The 21,798-nt window shown below is 37.4% G+C and overlaps 1 protein-coding gene across 3 annotated transcripts in view; it reads right to left on the reverse strand.

The window, feature by feature from the left end:
• PDE11A (phosphodiesterase 11A) overlaps positions 1-21,798 on the reverse strand; it is a 405,024-nt gene that overhangs the window by 224,191 nt on the left and 159,035 nt on the right. For all 3 annotated transcript variants that reach the window (XR_006712991.1, XM_045480319.1, XM_045480318.1), the window contains exon 3: positions 4,660-4,749. Coding sequence is in view for 2 of the 3 variants with exons in the window: in XM_045480319.1 (XP_045336275.1) it covers positions 4,660-4,749 (90 nt within the window). In the remaining variant the exon portion in view is untranslated. The remainder of the gene's footprint in view (positions 1-4,659; positions 4,750-21,798) is intronic.

Genomic DNA, 21,798 nt, shown 5'->3' on the forward strand with positions numbered 1-21,798 from the left:
TATTTTATCCAGCTAAGTTAACTTGCAATTTTTGCATTGAAATAATATTTATTTGGACTTTTTAATTACATGGCTCTTTCCAGAGATTTCAGAAAAGTGGGCTATGTACAGGTAATAGATATTATGCTTCTATCAGAGAGCAATAAGAAAATTACACAGCCAGTGAATTGTCCAGAGGGTGCTTTGTTCAGTAGAACTTAATGAGATGTACACTCTCAGGTCTGACCTCTCACAAAAGGATTTTGTGGGTTTTCAAATTAACATCTATTCAGGTAGATGGTGTTGATGATCATCCCAGGGATATGACCAATTGTCAACTTTAGTAATGAATTTGATTTGTCCTGAAACCATTGGAAACATGTGAAAATTTCTTCTCTGAGTCTGTTCAGGTAGAAAAGCATTTGAATGAGTTAAGAGATCCATGAAATGAGTCTAGTTCACTGAGCATCTAAAAGAGGATCAAATATCCTTGGTAGCATTTTCTCTAAAGAGAGCTTGTGAATGTGGCTAAAGGCCCTGGGTAGCTCTATGATCCTGATGTGGAGAAACACCAGGAGGTGAAAAAAGTTTTGAGTGTATCCTGACTGTTTGGCATTTGGACAGCAAATTGCTGTTAAGAAGGCAATGTGCAATAATTTCATACTTAAATATAACATTAAAAATGAGGCAATTGTCTAAATAATTACCAACACAATTCCCTGTTATTAAGGGGGAAACCATTATTTCCTTAATCATCTAGACTATTTCTTCAGATGGATCATATTAACTGAACAATTATTTAACTTTTCAATTTGTTGTGACTGCGTGGATAGGGCCTCTGGGACCCATATACAAAAACATTTATCTCAGAGGAAAAACTAATTGTGCCTTGAGTCTTGCACTGACAAAGCACATCATAGTAATTTTACTGTTTCTAATTAAAAATTGCTGCTTTACTAACAAGTGATAAAAGTTTCACAAATAACAATACGGACTAGTTCCACGATGGGAGAAAAAGAGAAGGAAATCTAGGATGATAGGCAATTCAATAGACATTAGAGGCCATTGATACAGCTGAACACTCCCCATTTCTTTATTTCACTTGTATTTCCCCCTCCCGCTCCTTCTAGTGCCTTCTTTTGTTCCTGGGCTCATCCTTGGACCTCTTCCCTTCTCTTATCCACATATTCTCCTCCAGATTACCCAAACTGGTACCCTACTTTTAAATGCCATCTATATATACTGATGGTTCCTAAATATGAATCTTGAGTCCTGACATCTCACCAGACCTTTAGACTCCTGTACCCAGCTATTTACTTGCCATCTGTACAAGCCAAAAGTCATTTTCACTCATTTCCCACATCAGTAAGCTTTGTACATTTCACTGCCAATTTTGGGAGGAATCTCTCACTTTTCACTGCCCTAATTCCAGCCACATTATTTCTTTTTATCCCTAGCTCTATTAAGATATAATTGAAATATAACTTTGTGTAAGTTTAAGGTGTACAATATGATGGTTTGATACATGTACACATTGTGAAATGATTACTACAATAAAGTTAGTTAACACATCCATCACCTCACATAATTACAATTTGCAAGTATTCTCTCCCATTCCATAGGCTGCTTCTTCATTTTGTTGATGGTTTCTTTTGCTGTGCAGAAGCTTTTTAGTTTGATGCGGTCCCACTAGTTTATTCTTGTTTTCTTTGTTTTGTTTTGTTTTTGCTTGTGCTTTTGCATTAGAGTCAAAAAATTGATGGAGCTTTTCTCCTATGTTTCTTCTAGAAGTTTTAGTTTCATGTCCTACACTTATATCTTTAATTCAAGTTAATTTTTGTGAGTGGTGTAAGGTAGGGGTCTGATTTCATTTTTTCCATGTGACTATCTACTTTTCTCATCACCATTTATTAGAAAAACTATCTCTTTCCCATTAAGTATTCTTGCCTCTTTATCCTATATATGTTAACTTACAAGCATGGGTTTATTTTGGGGCTCTCAATTCTATCCCACTGGTCTTGTGTCTGTTTTTAGTGCCAGTACCATATTGTTTTGATTACAATAGCTTTGTATTATAGTTTGAAATCAGGAAGTGTGATGCCTCCAGCTTTGTTCTTCTTTGGTTTGGATTGCTTTGGTTATTTGAGTCCTTCCTCTCTACTCTCAGGATTGCTTTGGTTATTTGAGTCCTTCCTCTCTACTCTCTAGATGCATGGATCAAGCTTTCACCTGCCGCGGTGTCTTTCCACTTGATATTTCCACCATCTGGAATGCTCTTCCCTGATCTTTGTGTGGTTTTGCTCCTTCATTTCATTTAGGTCTCTGTTCAAATAACATCTTATAGAGAACTTCTTGATCATGATCTGAAATAAACATCCTCCCAAACTATCCTTCAGTGACCAATTCCTATCCCTTTATCTCATTTCACTTGTTATAGCACTTATCACTACCTGATACTATATTATTTTGTATTTGTTTGTTTGCCTACTATCTATTGTTTCCACTAGAATAGTAAGTTCTATGAGGGCAGGGACTTCAGACACACAGTGTCTAAAGAACATCACACAATAAATGTGCTGAACAGGTAAATAAATTGTGCCAAACGTGAGGATGTAAAGATCAATAATACATGAAGCGTCCCTTAGAGACTTCAAAATGTAGGTGGAGAAGAATGCTACCAATAAATATTATACAGTGTGATAAGTGTCCACAAGTAGAATAATGGCAATCTATACAAGGAATGACGAGAAGAAAGGAAGGGAGGATTAACTAGAAGGCTGAGCTGGGTCCTGAAGGATCTGTAAGGCAGGTGGTGGTGGGAGGAAAAGGTGGACATGATGCACTGAAGGCAGAGGGAGGAATGTGGCTAAAGGTATAAGAAAGTAAAGGGGCGCCTGGGTGGCGCAGTCGGTTAAGCGTCCGACTTCAGCCAGGTCACGATCTCGCGGTCTGTGAGTTCAAGCCCCGCGTCGGGCTCTGGGCTGATGGCTCAGAGCCTGGAGCCTGTTTCCGATTCTGTGTCTCCCTCTCTCTCTGCCCCTCCCCCGTTCATGCTCTGTCTCTCTCTGTCCCAAAAATAAATAAACGTTGAAAAAAAAAATTAAAAAAAAAAAAAAAAAAAAAAAAAAAAGAAAGTAAAGTAACAGGCTGTATTCTGGCAACAGGGGACTATTGCTGGAGTGCCAAATGAAAGGAGGAAAATGGTAATCATGGGGCTGATGACAAAAACAGGATCCAAGTCAGAGAAATGGTGTGGTATGCTATGTTAAAGAAGATGGCTGTAGTAATCTGTTGTGTGCATCTGTTGGCTGTGAAATATTCATAAATCATAATGCTTAGCCAATGAAACTTTTAGTCAATTTGATTACTAATTAGCTGAGGATTTCTAACTTTTTGAAACCTTGTTAAATAAATTTCTAAGTTGTGGCAGTAATCTCCATGTATTTAAACGTATAACAATGGGGCACCTGGGTGGCTCAGTTGGTTGAGTGTTAGACTTCTACTCAGGTCATGATCTCACAGCTCATGGGTTTGAAACCTGTGTCAGGTTCTGTGCTGACAGCTCAGAGCCTGGAGCCTGCTTCAGATTCTGTGTCTCCCTCTCTGCCCCTCCCCTGCTCACACTCTGGCTCTCTCTCTCTCTTAAAAATAAAAAAACATTAAAAAACTTATAAATAAATAAAATAAAATAAAATAAAATAAAATAAAATAAAATAAAAGTATAACAAGTCCCTGGTCAGTGGCACGGACATCTCTTCATCTCTCAAGTCATAAGTTCGAGTCTCACATTGGGTGGAAAGATTACTTAAAAAATAAAAAATAAAAATTAAAAAAAGGTATAATAAGCTTAATATAATTTAATCTCTATTTGATAGTTTAGAATTTTTTTTGAGTATCGGCCCACCTGCTATTCCTCTTTCTCTCCTCTTTCTTTCCTCTCTTTCTTTCCTATTTAACTCTAAAGCTGGTGAAGGTATAGGAGATCAATCCCTCTTTGTGTGTGTCTTTGTAATCCTATAAAAGTGTTTACATTCTTGTCCAGCCATCTTGTGATGCTCTTCCAGAAAAACTTTGAATTCAAAAGCAAAATTTATGAGATGGGGTGAAATCATTTGTAACATACCTTGCTTCTTAAAGGAACTAAATTGTACAATTTAGTGTGTTATTGTCTCAAAGCCATAAGTAAGAATATATCTGTTGCCTTACAGTATAGATGTGAATTAATTTCATTTTTTTTAAAAGATTATTTATATATGTTGAGAGAGTGTGTGAATGTGGGAGGGGCAGAGAGAGGGAGAGAGAGAGAATTCCAAGCAGGCCCCATGCTGTCCGTAGAGCCTGATGCGGGGTTCGATCTCAGGAACCGTAAGATCATGACCTGAGCTGAGATCAATATTTGGACACTTAACCAACTGGGCCACCCGGGCTCCCTGAAATTAATTTCATTTTTAAAAGAAGCTGGTACTATTTCCCCAAACAACAACAGAGAATATGTATCCACTTCCATTTGGACTTATTGCTTATAGGTATCTTCAACCATAAATTTGAAGGATTAAACAAATTAAAAGGATTCCTGGACGATTCAAAGATCATCTGCTGTTTTTAAAAGACATGATGACTCACAGACACTTGAAAGTCAGAGAGCTTTGAGGGTTGTCAACAGTGTTTCTTTCCACTCACCCTGCTTCTTTCATACTCTTTCCTTGAGGCAGCAAATAGCTGAGCATTAGATATGGCAATTCCACAAAATGGAAGATACATCTGCATAACCTGGGGGCAAAGAGAGTGTTAAAAACATTAAAACATCACTGCACCAAATTCCACATTCCCTGCATTGGCCTGATCATAATACTTTGTTTTCAATCACAGAAATTGAGTATGGAATTGTTGATACTAGTATTTTAACTTTGGAAAGGATATTTTTCAGAGTTAACTATAACATGGTCTCAGTGAAGCTTTAACCATGGACAGTCACATCCATGAGCATATAAAGTGAAGCAACAGGCTATGATGACTATGATACAGGAACTGTATCTACATCATCTGTGCATTCCTTCTCTGATCAATGAAAAAAGAATAAATGAATAAATTTATATATCTAGAATCTAAGGCAAGTGCCCACATTCACATTTGGAGGTAAGCAGGCTGTGAGTCAATTTCTTTGCACATAAGTTATCTGTAGTGGGGATCTCAGCTTGACCCTGGCAATGTCAGCTATAGATTGAAGTATCCAAGGGCCCAGTAGGAATTTAGCAACCTGAGGGCCTAGCAGCCTGAAGCAAAAGAGCTCAAAATGTGCCCACCTGTTGACATAACTGGATTGAATGCAAATTTGTGGGATGTCCTACTGAAGCCTGTTTGAGGAAAGGCTGGGGATTCTTTAAGAGAACACTTCTCCGATGGGAAGAAACAGCTAGGTGTGGTGGGCTCGATCCCAACAAAGACTTTCTCATCATTTCAGTATCACTGATTTTCAGTACTGCCTGGCACTCTCACTCAAATTCATTCCAGAATCTCTGATTCCAAAGGGAGAGAAAATACCCCAAGTAAAAACCAAAAGAACTATTTCCTTAAACTCTTTACAACATAGCACATTGGGACAAGTAATATTGCTTTGGGACTCCTCTAAAGCAGATAGAAAAGTGCATGTTTCTTCCTCCCTCTGTCTCCTTGTTTGTCTGTCTCTCTTTCTCTCTCTCTTTCTCTCTCTCTCTCAATATCTCTCTCTCTCTATCTCTCTCTCTCTATCTCTCTCTCTCTCTCTCTCTCTCTTTCACACACACACACACACACACACACACACACACACACACACACTACAAGGTCCTGTGAAGGGGTACTCTAGAGCAGTGACAAAACAGAGCAGCTCCCAATTCCTAGAAGAGTTTACCACAGGCGAGGGATAAGAATGGCAGGAACAGTGTGAGACACCCCGGGGACACCCAGAAAAGAATTACCCAGAGTGGGAGGTGTTTTGCAGCAGGCTTGAGAAAGACAAAAGATGAAGAACAATCCACATTCCTTATCATTGCTTTCCTATTAGATCTTGCTTTGGCTACCTGGGCATATTCAGCTGTGACCTCAGGTCCCAGAAAGTATTTCACAAGGCCGTAGAAGCCAATGCTGTGACACCACTCTTATAGAAAACAGAGAAATGATGGAATTGGTATTAAGCAGAAGTACAAAATCAGTGAGCTGGCTGATTTTTACAGATCTTTCCTGGATAAATTCCTTCAATGAATTTGATTCCAACTTCTATTTAATGAGGACCTTCTATTTAATGAGGTGCCAGACACTCTCACTTCATTTCTTTATTTGAATGGCACATCAACTTGTCATGGAAAAATTTTAAGGACATTTTAGAGATCAGGAAATTCAGTAACTTGCTCAAACTCACACAGGAACTCAGGTCATCTTATGCTACAACTCATGATCATGTCTTACAACATGGTGCCTCCTAGAACTGGATGCTATTTCTGTCGCCCCTTCATTCCTCTTCCTTACTACTCCCCCTCATGCCTTAGGAAGTTTGTTGGTAAGCCAGGATAAAGCTGTTGACATAAAGCTGCCAGATATTCTGCCAGAATTTCCCTGCCTTTAGCCAGAATGGGACCACTTTCAACATCACCTACACACACAGCACTTTTCTTGTAGTTTCCTGTTGTTGTTGTTGTTGTTGTTGTTGTTTTGACTCTGCTCTGGAGACAGTGACTATGATGGAGGTGGAGGGAAGGAGGGGATACAGGTTATTTTATTTTTCTCCTTTTCTTTCTTTCTCTTTCTCTCTTTCTTTTTTCTTTCTTTTTCTTTCTTTCTCTTTCTTTTTTCTTCCTTCCTCCCTCCCTCCCTTCCTCCCTCTCTTTCCTTTTCTTTTTTTCCTTCCTTCCTTCCTTCCTTCCTTCCTTCCTCTTGCTTCCTCTTTCCTTCCTTCTTCTCTCTCTTTCTCTTTCCTTCTTGACTTCCTGACTTCCTTTCTCCTTTCCTCTTTTTCTTCCTGTATTTATTTGCTTTCAGGGGCCAAGTTTAAGGTGGTTCAGAGGTCAAGCAAGTATGTAGAAGAGAATGACCAAATAAATATGTGAAATGTTTTCTAATATATCATAGGCTTGCTTCAATTCCTTTGTAATGCCAATATTTATTGAGCTCCAAGCACTGGGTCTCATTAAAAATTATGTGACTATTAAATTAGATGACCATTGTCCTTTATATGGCTGTTCTGTGTGAAAGCCAACAAGTCACTTAACCTTTCTGAACCTATTTCCTTATCTGTAAAATGCCTGGTTTCGCTGGGTAATCTTCCTAATCCTTTTTAATTCTAATACTTGGTGATAAGTAGAAACATCTATGAGCTGTAATATTCTACTTGCTGGAGAAAACAAAGAATTCAAATAAACATGCTCACATTTTACTCAAGAAATAATCATTTATAGTAGTAATCAATATTGACAAAGTCCTTGGATATGACATTAAGCATTTTATACATACTATATCATCTGATCCTTGTAACTACATATGCTATACCATTCATTCTATTTTTCAGATAAGAAAACTGGGCTTTACAAACTTATCCAAACTTTTTGGGAGATATCTCTCCATGGATCTCTCACATTTATGCACAACGTAAAACCAAAGGCACTGCTCTATATTTCAAAGGTGTTTGTATAATGAATGGCCTTGGAAAAAAGTATCTTCTTCCAGAGCAAAGAGCAGACTTGTTTAATATAAAGTATAATTAAGATAATATTCTCTGGAGTAGAGGTCAGGCAAGCTTACTGTCCATTATGAAAGATCTGTGTTCTCTATATTTGAGGTTCCTCTGCTATAATCCATGTCCTGTGTTATCAAAATGATGCTGTTACTGAACACTTTATCCCAAGCCAGAAATAGCTGTTTACATATCAGTAAGACTATTTTATTTTTCATTTGTCCTGTTGGTATATTGATATGAACTCTACAACATAGTTACTTAGTAGTTGTAATTGTAAAGTAAGAGCCCAGGAGAAATTACTAAGATCCATGGTAAATTTATTTATTCCCTTTTTATTGAGCCAGTTGCTATCGATTTTATTTTCTCATTCCATTGATTCCCCTCCCCCACTACATTACATTTCTTTTATTTTAGTGATTAAAACTAGAAAGTCTATGTGCATACTTAAGAAAATCTAATTTTAATATCTTTAGCCTCCTTCCAAATAAGATAAGAAGGTTGAATACTTTAACTTTCCTGTTATACATGTTACTTTTTTGTTTTTACTTATACCTTGTTTTGTTACTGCAAATTGGACATTATTATTATTACCTAATGCTTTTTTAGATTTACCCACATGGTTCCCAATTTTTTCCTCTTTGTTCCTTCTAGCCTCTTCTTGTTTCCTTCTGAAATAATTTTCTCTTTTCGAATCCTTTAGAACATCCTTTAGTATTCGTGGTAAATGTGTTTTGTTTGTATAGAAAGGTCTTTATTTATGATCAATCTTAAAAGGTAATTTAGTTTGGTATACAATTCTAGATTGACCACTGTCTCTCATATTATTCCCCCATCATGTGCAGCTGATGCTGCTAAAATGTCCACTGTCAATCTAATTCATTGTACATTATCCATCTTTGTTCCTGGCTTCTCTTAGAAACTCTTTATGTCGTTGGTGGCCAGTCTGTACTTTTCCAGCCTCAGTCACAGGCTTAACTAAATCATATAGAACTCTAAATATATTGAGCAAATATTACTGAGGATGGAGACAATATTACACCTTTTTGACACATTGCAAACCGAGAGGGGAATCTTTATTTACAAAGGGAATGCTCTACTTACCCTGTGTCATTTATCAGTACAACAATTCAGCACTCTGAGGCCAGAATCAGTTCCACTATGGATACCAACATGACAATATAATCATAGAGTTTCTAAACAAATGTGCAGAAGAATCAGATAAACACATTTTGAAAGGAGGGAGTAAGAAGAAGCAGAAGCAGTATGGATATAGGAGATGATGAAAAATCTTAATCTTTTTTCCAGTCCCAGTGCAACAGATGTCTTTTTTTTTTTCAAAAAAGAAAGAGGGATACTATTCTATTCTGCTCTTTTTTAGGTCCCCCTCCTCCAAGAAAAAATACGAATTTGGCCTTCACTGTCTAGTTTCTGAATGCCAAAAGGTCTAAAAAGCCTTAATGACTAAGAAGCTAATGAGTCTGCACACCCTTGTGCAGTACTTTTCAGCTTGAAAGCACTTTATGAACATTGGCTAATTAATCTTTACAACATCCCACTCAGAAAGAGAGTTAAACTGAAAATCATTAAATAGCGTGGAAAAGTCCCTCTAGCCCTGGAAACTCATGAAAAGTATCACTAATAAGCATAAAATGTGAGCACTGGGACCTTCCATCAATGTCCTAAAGAAAGACAGTAGATACTGAGCCTTTCAAAACTTACAGATCACAGAGAAAGGCTGTTAAAGCCTCCAGGGCTGGTCCCGTCCAATAATACATCATTAAAGGACACTGGAGGTCTACACTGGAGATTCTGTGAGGGGCCTGGGGCCACCCCCTTTATGGACTCCACTCCTGAAGGCAAATAGCTTGAAGAGCCACATCACTATCAGCTAAGGTCACGGGTGAGATAAGGTCTTCCCACCATCATGTAGCATCTCCTTTCTCTGTGCAGACCCTGTAAGTTGCACTAGCAGGTCCCCTCCGCCCCCTCTGGCAGTAACTATAAGGCAAAACTTCACTGAGCTGGGTGGGGCCACCTGATTGGAAACCGGGAGTGTTGTAACTCAAACACGAAATAAGCTTTTCAAGTAATTTGTAAAATAAGGCATCAAAATATGGATGTGGTCACATTATTCTCACATTATGAAATACTTTCCATATATTTTAGGAAGATAATATTTAAAAGAGTAAAAAAATGAGTTTGAAGTTTTCTAGAGTCTCCAGAGGAAATTCCTGCTTCCAGAGGTATAGTTTGGTTCACTGCAATTTTGTTTCTAAGCAAATTCAATAAAAGCAATAGGTCAGGTGTTTATTTCAAGAATAAGAATCCTGCATGAATCTTGTCACCTCACATCAAAGTATACACACTTGGCTGAAGCATGCCATTCTCTTATCATGCTGTGCCCTCTTTGAAGAAAAGAGCCTCCCCAAAATAAATAGAGACATACATAAAGTACCAACTTTTAAAAAAATGTTTTAATGTTCATTTATTTTTGAGAGAGAGTCAAGTGGGGAAGAGGCAGAGAGAGAGGGAGACACAGAATCCAAAGCAGGCTCCAGACTCCCAGCTGTCAGCACAGAGCTTGATGTGGGACTTGAACTCATGAACAGCGAGATTCTGACCTGAGCCAAAGTTGTACACTTTACCGACTGAGCCACCCAGGCACCCCAAGTACCAACTTGGTTTAAAAGAACATTGGCGGGGCGCCTGGGTGGCGCAGTCGGTTGAGCGTCCGACTTCAGCCAGGTCACCATCTCGCGGTCCGTGAGTTCGAGCCCCGCGTCAGGCTCTGGGCTGATGGCTCAGAGCCTGGAGCCTGTTTCCGATTCTGTGTCTCCCTCTCTCTCTGCCCCTCCCCCGTTCATGCTCTGTCTCTCTCTGTCCCAAAAATAAATAGACGTTGAAAAAAAAATTTTTTTAAAAGAACATTGGCATGGAATAGACAATCCAACACATACTTTTGGAAACTGTTCGCTTTAAGTATAAACACTCTAGGGACACCTGGGCGGCTCAGTCAGTTAGGCATCCGACTTTGGCTCAGGTCATGATCTCACCATTCCAGAGTTTGAGCCCCATATCGGGATCTGTGCTGACAGCTCAGAGCCTACAGCCTCTTTCAGATTCTGTGTCTCCCTCTCTCTCTCTGCCCTCCCCCACACTCATGCTCTGTTTCTCTCTCAAAAATAAATAAAAATAAACAATAAAAACAATTAAAAAAAAAGAACACTAAAGAGAATGTGGGGTGCATTTTATTCACAAAAGATGAGGAAGAGCAAGGCAGCAAATAAAGGAAAAGGAGAAACTTACTCTTCTGCTTTCCGTTCTTAGGAGAGGGGGACATAGGTGTTTCCGCTTCTGCCCTGGTGGGTATCAAAGTGGGGGACCCCAGGGGAACTGGAATGAGTACCCTTCAGCTATCTCACCTCTCTTTCTGAGGCTAGTATTGGCTAAAATATCCCTAAGAGGCCAAGTTCATCCAAGGGTAGACAGGCTGAGGCCAATTCCTGGTAGGCAGCCTTGAACCATGAGAGCCCACTTTCCTTGACTTTTTGCAGGTGCTGGTCTGCTGAGTAAATGAATCTTGCAAGTACTAATTGTATCACCTGATAACCTTATTCCTATTTGCTCCCACCTGAGAGACTTTAGAAAAACAACCCACTCATATCCAAAGGCACTTCTAAATTCCCACCCTCTTATGCACAGACACTCCATTGAAAGAGCATATTGCAGGAGCCATGTCCATTCCAAGATCATTTATATTGTGCTTTTCAGATCATAAGATTTCAACAGAAAAAAGAAAAAAAAAAAGCACTCATATTTCTACCACTCAGGGGTAACCACTATTAACGTTTTGGAAACTAACATTCAAATTTTCATCTCTCTCTCTCTTCATATAAACTCAACTAGGCTAATCCTATATGTAATATTTTATCTGCTTTTTCCCCTTTTGTAACCAGCTATCACTTATTATGACCAATGTCTGTGGATGCAAAATATCCCATTGTATCGTGCAGAAAAAGAAATTTTATAGAGAAAGAAAGTAGATTACTGGTGCCTGGACTAGTGGTGGTAATGAGATTAACTGTAAATGGGATAAGGGATCTCACTGGGGGTATGTGCTAAAACTGATTTATGCTGTTGGTTGCACTACTCATGAAGTTACTAAAAATCACTGAATCGCTCTTTGAAATGGGTGCATTTTATGACATGTAAAATATACCTCCATATAGCTGTTAAAAATTATCATTCAAAAATCCCACTCATTGTGTGAATTAATATTTTTTAGTCAATCATCTGCTGGGCATTTAGGTCATTTCTAACTTTAATAATCTTAGAGTTAAACATTCTAGAAATTAAATGTTTGCACATCCCATAATTATTTTCTCAGTATAAAGCCCTAACATTTGAACTAATTTATTTAACACACACTTACATAGCACTTTCTCTGCACCAGGAAATATTCTCAGTGCTTTACTAATATTAATTCATTAATATGTATGTACATTTTTTTTTTCAACGTTTATTTATTTTTGGGACAGAGAGAGACAGAGCATGAACGGGGGAGGGGTAGAGAGAGAGGGAGACACAGAATCGGAAACAGGCTCCAGGCTCTGAGCCATCAGCCCAGAGCCTGATGCGGGGCTCGAACTCACGGACCGTGAGATCGTGACCTGGCTGAAGTCGGACGCTTAACCGACTGCGCCACCCAGGCGCCCCTGTATGTACATTTTTAAATAACTCCTAACATTACACAAATTTTTAGTTTTTGTTTAAAAACTCAAACAGTATAGGGGCTCCTGGGTGGCTCAGTTGGTTGAGCATCCGACTCTTGATTTCGGCTTGGGTCATGATTTCACGGTTTGTCGTACTGAGCCCTGCATCCAGCTCTGCACTGACAGCTCAGAGCCTGCTTGGGATTCTCTCTCTTGCTCTCTCTCTCTCTCTCAAAAATAAATAAATAAACTTAAAAAAAATCAAACAGTATAAAAGTGTATACAATAAAATAACTACAGATGCCTCTTCATTTCCTATTCTGCCCTACTCCTCCCCCAAGGAACAACCCTAAGAGGCGTTCACAGTGCATTCTTCTAGACCTTTTTTAATTAACTGCCAACTTAACAATATTTAGTTCTGGGGGTGTTTGTAAACATAAGTGGGATCACACTATAAGTTATGTTTTATACCTTCTGTATCACTTGGCAATATCTCTTGGAAAACTTTACGTGTCAGTTCAAAGAAATCTACTTAATTCCTTTTCATCTCTGTGGAATATTCTATGAGGAGACATTCATGTTGTTTCCAATTTTTCTCTATTACAAATAACACTGCCATGAACTTTCTTGTAAACACATCTTTGTGCACTTGGACAATACTTCTGTTGGACAGATTCCTAGAAGTGAAATTTTGGTTGAAGAAAATTTGCATTAAAAAAACATCTTAACAGCAACTGCCAACTCCTCCTCCAAAAATTCTCTACCAATTAATACTCCCACTAACAGTCATCAGAGAATTCATTTACCTCTACTCATACAACATTGGATATTATTATTCTTTTTAAATCTTGTCTGACAGATTAAATCAGCATTTACTTTTGCATTAACTTACATTTGTTTGATTATTAGTGATACTGATAATAATTTCATAATATAATATTTGTTGGTTATAATTTCCATAATTTCTTAGCTATCTGTTTTTAATATAGCCTCTTTGTGTCTTTCACTTATCTTTTACTGGACATTCTACTTCTTACGGCTTAGTACGCACTTTTTATTCTAAAAATAATAATCATCTTCCATTTTTGCAAATCATGAATCTTACTCGATAATTAACAATTGGCATCTCTGTGATACAGTCCAACAGCCCTACAAGCTATGATTGCTTCATCAAAGATAAGTAGATATTACGGCTCAGTAAACTTGGCCTACTCCCTCTCACTGTATAAAGAAATTTTACAACAATATCTATCTATATAACTCTGTCAAGGTTATTTTTATAAGCAAGTTGACCTACATATTTCATCCTGGCTATTTGCTCCATCCATTTTTGTAACTTAGAGTTTGTGTAAGAAGTTAATTTGAGCTACAGTTTGATCCAGGCATTCTTGAGTTTTAGCTTTTAAGGTCGTTATGATTTCCCCAATTACCAAGCACAGGTATAATTGCAGAAAGCTGTACTGCCTAGTAATTTAGTGTTGGTATCAACACTTGATGCTGGAAAAATCCTATTATATCATAATAAATGTATGAACAGAAAAATTCTCTAAGGCTATTTTCTGATGAGAAATACATTAGTCTTTCTTTGAATTTGAAACATATTCACACTATGTCCTCCTATCAGTAGCAGGATCCTTCTTTCACCATCTTATTTATCTAGCTCTTTCTTTTGCATAACTCCTGGTTCTTAAAATAGTAGACATTTCAGGGGCGCCTGGGTGGCGCAGTCGGTTGAGCGTCTGACTTCAGCCAGGTCACGATCTCGCGGTCCGTGAGTTCGAGCCCCGCGTCAGGCTCTGGGCTGATGGCTCAGAGCCTGGAGCCTGCTTCCGATTCTGTGTCTCCCTCTCTCTCTGTTCCTCCCCCGTTCATGCTCTGTCTCTCTCTGTCTCAAAAATAAATAAAAAACGTTAAAAAAAAAAAATAGTAGACATTTCATATAAATGGACTCAAATAATATGTGGCCTTTTGTGTCTGTCTGCTTTCACTTGTAATATTGTTTTCAAGGTTTTTCAGTCTTTTTTTTTTTTAATTAATAGACTTTATTTTTTAGAGCAGTTTTAGGTCACAGAAAAGTTGAGTGGAAGGTACAGAGATTTCCCATAGACTTCCTTTCCTCCCCCCAAAACACACAGTTTTCCCTCATATTAACATCTTACATTAGTGTGGTACATTTGTTATAATTAATGAGCCAATATTGATATATTATCACTAACTACAGTCCGTAGTCTCATTAAGTCCAAACCCACATTAGGGTTTACTCTCTGTTGCATAGTCCAAGGGTTTTGACAAATATATGATGACATGTATCTACCATTACAGTATCACACAGAATCATTTCAGTGACCTAAAAATTCTCTGTGTTCTGCCTATTCGTCCCTCTCTCTAGCTCCCCAAACCTTTGGTAGCCAGTGATCTTTTTATTGATTCCACAGTTTTATCTTTTCAGGAATGTCATATAGTCAGAATCATACAGTATGTAGTCTTCAGATTGGCTTCTGTCACATAGCAATATCCACTTAAGGTGACTTCATGTCTTTTCATGACTTGACAGCTTTTCATTTATTTTTATTACTGAAAATATTCCATTATATGGATGTACCACAGTTTGTTTATCCATTCACCTATTGAAGGACATCTTGGTTGCTTCCATGTTTTGGCAATGATGAATAAAGCTGCTGTAAACAGTCACATGCAGGTTTTTGTGTGGACATAAGTTAACAATTCATCTGGCTTAATACCCAGGAGTATGATTGCTGGATGGTATGAAGTGAGTATTTTAGTTTTGTAAGAAACTGCCAAACTGTCTTCCAAAGTGGCTGTACAATTTCGCATTTGCACCAGCAACGAATGGAAGTTCCTGGCGCTCCACATCCTTGTCAGTGTTTGCTGTTGTCAGTGTCTTGAATTTTAAACATTCTAATAGGTGTTTCATGATATCTCATCATTGTTTAAATTTGCAGTTGCCTGATGACATGGGATGTTGAGCATCTTTTAATATATTTATTTGCCATTGGTGAGCTATCTGTTCAGATCTTTTGCCATTTTTAAATCAAGTAGCTTGTGGCTTATTGTGTTTTAGGAGTTCTTTACATATTTTGGATACCAGTCCTTTATCAGATATATATGTTTTGCAGAGATTTTCTCCAGCACGTGGATTGTCTGTTCATTACATGTTATTTTTGTGTAAAGCTTAACTAGACTTTTTACTTGTTTCTGTTCTGATTTCAGAGAACTTTAAGATAAATCAAAGATTTTAATACATTTCCTCATCTATTTTCAATCTTAGCTCAATATCAGTGTACCTAGGACAGTATCCTTTTGTCCAGGCTCAAGGAAAAAAGCATGTTTTTTTCTGTGGAGGTAAGCCCTGTACTAGGGTTTTTCATTTGTGTCATTTCTGTGGGATCGTGGGGCTCTTCCTGTCCACCATCATTGTTTCTATCTCCTGTGTCTGGATCTTCTCTTCTCCACCAGAGGGGAATGTTTTCCCTTTCATTTGGTATTGCTGTTTCCATCTTCACCTGCATCTGCTTACCTTCAGGTCCTCACCCCCTGTCATTTGGATTACAACCTGCAATCTACAAGAATGGCTCACTGGAAGCTTGTCTATGACTTCCCGATCAACAAATCACAAAATCCACCAACTAATCTAAGTCCTTGTCTTTTTTAAAGCCTTTAACACTTAATCACCAGCTGGATATTAAATATTTGGCTAACATACACTATACATTCCTATCTCTCCTTCTGTGTTTCTGACACCCCTATTCAAGTTAATATTCCCAGATTCAGTCTTTGGCCTTCTAGCCTTCTCTTTCCACATTCTCCATCTAAGGATGTATTTATTCTCATAATACAAGAACCCTACGAAATAAAGCAGGTTGGCCATCTAAGAATTAACCTTTGAGCAAGAGTCACCTAGAAAAGAGAGCAAATTTCGTAGGGCCAGATATTTAAGCAGCCAAGAAACTTCCTTCTTCTGCTTACTCACTCCTCCTGCCTCACTCTTGAATGTTGGTCCATCTTTAATTCCCTTTGGCTCTGAATTCACACTCCTATGTCCCTAACCACACTTCTTCTCAGCCACCCTCTGCTATTTTTCACATTTAGGTTTTAGAGTTTCTCATCCTAATCCATCAAGTTGAGCTCTGGAAACATTTGCTTCCTCTATCTTACAGTCCAAGTTTAGCATTTCCAGTACTAAATTGAACTTGAACTCTGAATTCAACTATTAACTAGACAGTTACCAAAGTCTCTTCCTTTTATCTGTGTCTTCAATAGTAACTTCTGGGATGATTCTCAGAGATGGCTCTCTGGTGCTGACTTTTCTCTGTGCTCTAGCTCCACATTGGAGCTGCCTAGAGGACATTTCAACTCGGAGGTCTATATACTACCTCAAACTCAGCATTCCAGAACCAACTTTATCATTTCAATCCCCTTCTCCTCCTGAAGAAAGAGAGCTTCTACTAACTAATTTGGATGTAAATTTAAAAAAATAAAAAATAAAATAATAATAAATCTCCAATCCACCAAGGGGAAAAAAAAGAGAGAGAGAGAGCTTCTAAAATGTTCTATATGTGCCAAATGGATAATTTATGTTCTATTCACCCAGTTCTTAAAGCCATCTTTGATTGCTGTCCATATACTCGCTAAGCACATCAAAGCAATTCAGTAGCTTTGAGGTCTCCATCCCTATACTGCTGAGTTTCTGTGGCCTAGCATATTCACTCCTCACTATCTCTAGATTATTCTAACAATAGTCAAGACATTCTCATCCTCACAATATCTCAAGAACTCATTAATTTTTGCTTTCCCATCCAGTATAAATTTAAACATACTGACTATCCCAATGTGCCCTGTTGTGACAGTTAAAGAATGTAAGAAATATTATAAATGCCTTACACATATTGAAAACTGTTTTTGCAAACTACTATTATCTGAGTATTTTTACACCACATACAGTATTTTTTAAAAATCTCATTAGAGGCTCATCAGAAAATATCTCCAATATTTAAGACTATGGCTTGGTATTTTATAGATGCTTGTGGAAGATACGTAATAATCCTAGGAAAAATAGTGAGGAAATATAAAATTGCTATTCAGAGGAATACACGAGACCCAGAGGGGATTCTTCTACTTATATATCTTTTTTTCATTTTCCAAAAATAATTTATCATCAAAATGCAACACCAATGACATGGATAATAAACCATACTATTTTTTAATTTCCAGCAATATTCTCCAGTGGAGAAGAAACAGAGAAGGCTATGAAAAATATGCTTAGAGCATTAATATTTAATTAATGTAATAGGACCCTAAAATGAATATTATAAATGTAAAAGCCTTGATCAAATCCATAAGTTTTGTCTATGCAAGTAAAACACTGAATTGGTACCTACTAAATTTAAGACATTCTTAACAGACAACCTGGAAGGCTGAGCTTAAAGTTTTGCGTAAAAACAAATAGAACTTTGTGAAGGGCTAATCATTCACAGGCACACCTCACTGTATTGTGCCTCACTTTGTTGTATTTTGCAGATATTGTGCTTTTTAAAACTCAGGATTTGTGGCAACTCTGCATCCAGCAAGTCTCTCAGTACTATTTTTCCAGCGGCATTAGCTCACTTCATGTCTCTGTGTCACATTTTGGTCATTCTCTCAATATTTCAATTTTTTTCATTCTTATTATATTTGTTATGTGATCTGTGATCAGTGATCTTTGATGTTATTATTATAATTGTTTTGGGGTGCCGCAAACCATGCCCATATAAGACAACAAACTTGATCAGTAAATGTGTGTGTTCTGACTGGTCTACCAATGAGCCAGTCCTCCCCAGACTCTCTCTTCTCCTTGGGCCTCCCTGTTCCCTGGGACACAATACTGTTGATATTGGGCCAATAAATGATCCTACAATGGCCTCTAAGTGTTCAAGTGAAAGGAGGACTTGCACGTCTCTCACTTTAAATCAAAAGCTAGAAACGGCTAAGCTCAGTAAGGGAAGGCATGTTGAAAGCTGAGATAGGCCAAAAGCTATGCTTTCTGCACCAAACATTTAGCCAAGTTGTAAATGCAAAGGAAAGGTTCTTGAAGGAAATTAAAAGTGCTATTCCAGTGAACATACAAATGATAAGAAAGCAAAACAGCCTTATTGCTGATATGGAGAAAGATTTAGTGGTCTGGCTCAAGTTCTAACCAGCTGCAAGTCTCCCTTAAGCCCAAACCTAATCCGGAGCAGGCCCTAGCTCTCTCTGATACCATTAAGGCTGAGAGAGGTAAGGAAGCTGCAGAAGAAAAGTTGGAAGCTAGCAGAGGTTGGTTCATGAGGCTTAAGGAAAAATCTGTCTCCACAACATAAAAGGGCAAGGTGAAGCACTAAGTCCTGATGTAGAAACTGCAGCAAGTTCTCCAGAACGTCTAGCTAAGATCATTAACGAAGGTGGCTACACTAAACAACAGATTTTCAATGTAGATTAAACAGCCTTCTACTGGAAGAAGATGCCATCTAGAACTTTTATACCTAGAGAGGAGAAGTCAATGCCTGGCTACAAAGCTTCAAGGTACAGGCTGACTCTCTTGCTAGAGGCTAATGCACTTGGTGACTTTAAGTTGAAGCCAGTGCTTGCTCACTGACCATTCCAAATATCCTAGGGCCATTAAAAGTATGTTAAATCTATTGTTTGTGCCCTATCAGTGGGACAACAAAGCCTGGATGACAGCGCATCTGTTTATAACATGGTTTACTGAATATTTTAAGCCCACTATTGAGGCCTGCTGCTCAGAGAAAAAGATTCTTTTCGAAATATTACTGTTCATTGACAGTGTACCCAATCACGCAAAAGCTCTGATAGAGGTGTACAATGAGAGTAATGTTGTTTTCATGCCTGCTAACACAACATCCATTCTGCAGCCCATGGACCAAGGAGTCATTTCAACTTTCAAATCTTATCACTTAAGAAATATATATTATAAGTCTAGAAGTTGTCATAGATAGTGATTCCTTTGATGGATCTAGGGAAAGTAAACTGAAAACTTTCTGGAAAGGATTCACCATTTTAGATTCTGTTAAGAACATCTGTGTTCATGGGAATAGGTAAAAATATCAACATTAGCAGGAGTTTGAAAGAAGTTGATTCCAACTGTCGTGGGTGACTTTGAGGAGTTCAAGGTGTCAGTTGAGGAAGTAGCTTCAGATGTGGTGGAAATAGCTAAGGAACTAGAATTAAAAGGTGGGGGTGCTGAAGATGTTACTGAACTGCTGCAATCTCAGCATAAAACTTGAATGGATGAGGAGTTGCTTCTTATGAATGAGTAGAGAACGTGGTTTCTTGAGATGGAATCTACTGGTGAAGATGCTGTGAAGATTGTTGAAACGACAACAATTTACAGAGAATGTTACATAAACTTAGTTGATAAAGCAGCAGCAGGGTTTGAGAGCACTGATTCAAATTTTGAAAGAAGCTCTACCATGGGTAAAATGCTATCAAACAGCATCACATGCTACAGAGAGTTTGTGAAAGGAAGAGTCAACTGATGTGTCAAACTTCATTGTTGTCTTATTTTTAAAAATCGCCACAACCACCCCAACCTTCAGCAACCAGCACCCTGATTAGTCGGCAGCCATCAACATGGAGGCAAGACCCTCCACCAGAAAAAAGATTAGGACTTGCTGAAAGCTCACATGGTAGTTAGCATTTTTTTAAACAATAAAGTATTTGTTAGTTAAGGTATGTACATTATTTTTTAAGACACAATGCTATTGCATATTTAACAGTCTACGGTATAGTATAAACATAACTTTTATATGCACCGAGAAACCAAAAAATTCATTTCGCTTGCTTTATGGCAGTATTTGCTTTATTGCGATGGTTTGGAACCAAACCCACAGTATCTCCGAGGTTTACTTGTATTACCAGCGTTGGGTAGAAATCCAAAGAGGTGAGGGGAAAGTTTCCTATGGGGTTCATTGATGATTCAGCAAGTTTCCTCCTTATGTATCTTAGAACAGTCTAACTAACAAGCTAGGAAGCTATCCTCAAAGCCAAAATGCTTTATTGCCCGCATCCACACTTTTCATTCTCCAGCCAGATTCAGTCTGTCAGCAGTATAGTCTCATCAATTGCTTTAGGTGTTGTTTCTTTTCATAGTTCAAATATTTATTTTAAGGGCTAAATTACATGTACAGTAAGAAAAAAGAATAAAAATACAGGCTCAAAGAAAGCAGAAAGAGGTATTAATAAAAATAAAAGTTGAAAATAATAAATGAGAAAACAACCAGTAAAAATGATAAATTACTCCAGAAAGAGTTCTTGTAGGGAAAATCAATAAGACAAATAAATCACTGGCTAGTTTAATCAGAGGGAAAAAAACCCCACAAATGAACTAAAACAGAAGTGATCAAGAAAATATAATCACAGCCACAGAAAAAAAAATTTAAAGAATTATAACAGACTTCTTTGCACAACCCTAAGCTTATATTTTTGAAAATCTGATGGAAATTTGTGCATTTTAAGGAAAATATAAATTAATGAAGTTGAATCAATAAGAAAGAAAATTTAAGTAAACCTATCACCACAGAAATAAATAATGAGAGTTGTAATAGAATCATTCTCAGAAAAGGTGCCAGGTCTAAATGATTTCAGAGGCAAATTCTTTCAAAGCTTCAAAATCAAGGTAATTTCTATGTTATTCAAACTATACTCAAATCCAGAGAAAGATGGAAAACCTTCAAATATTTTTTGAAGGCACAATAATACTCACAGCACAGCCTAATAAAATAGTATAAAAATTAAGTCTAGAAAATAAGTCCCTTATGAAAACAGATGAGGAAGATCCTAAACAAAAACATTAGAAAATCAAATACATATATTTATACATGGGAAATTGAGTTTATCCAAATAATAAAAAATGGACATGACCAAGAACTTCTGTTCATTGAACTGGTGATTTAATATTGCAGAATCAATTATTCCAAACATTCATATTAACTTGTAAAGGAAAATATATGATCACAATATTCTAAAAAGTCATTTGATAAATCCACTACCTATTGGCTTAGAATTTTTTAATAAGCTAGGAGGATATTAAAAAGTATTTTAAAAATGGAGGAACATGTCATATTTCTAAATGAAAGGACCCAACATTAAAAAGAGATCAATTATCTTTCTAAATGACTCTATAAATTTTATTCTAGTGAAAAAAGAAATGATACATTTGGAATTTGAAAAAAAAAAAAAAGGTAATTCTAAAATTCAAATGAAATGTACAATACTAACCAGCATTGAAAGGAATATAGAAATAAGGAGTAAGTAAAGCTATGATGACCAAAATAGAGTAGTACTGGGGACATAATAATCACACAACATAATGGAAAAGAGGTCCAGAACCAGTATGTGTAACAA

The sequence above is a fragment of the Leopardus geoffroyi genome, chromosome C1 (assembly GCF_018350155.1).
Source record: "Leopardus geoffroyi isolate Oge1 chromosome C1, O.geoffroyi_Oge1_pat1.0, whole genome shotgun sequence".
Lineage (NCBI taxonomy): Eukaryota > Metazoa > Chordata > Mammalia > Carnivora > Felidae > Leopardus > Leopardus geoffroyi.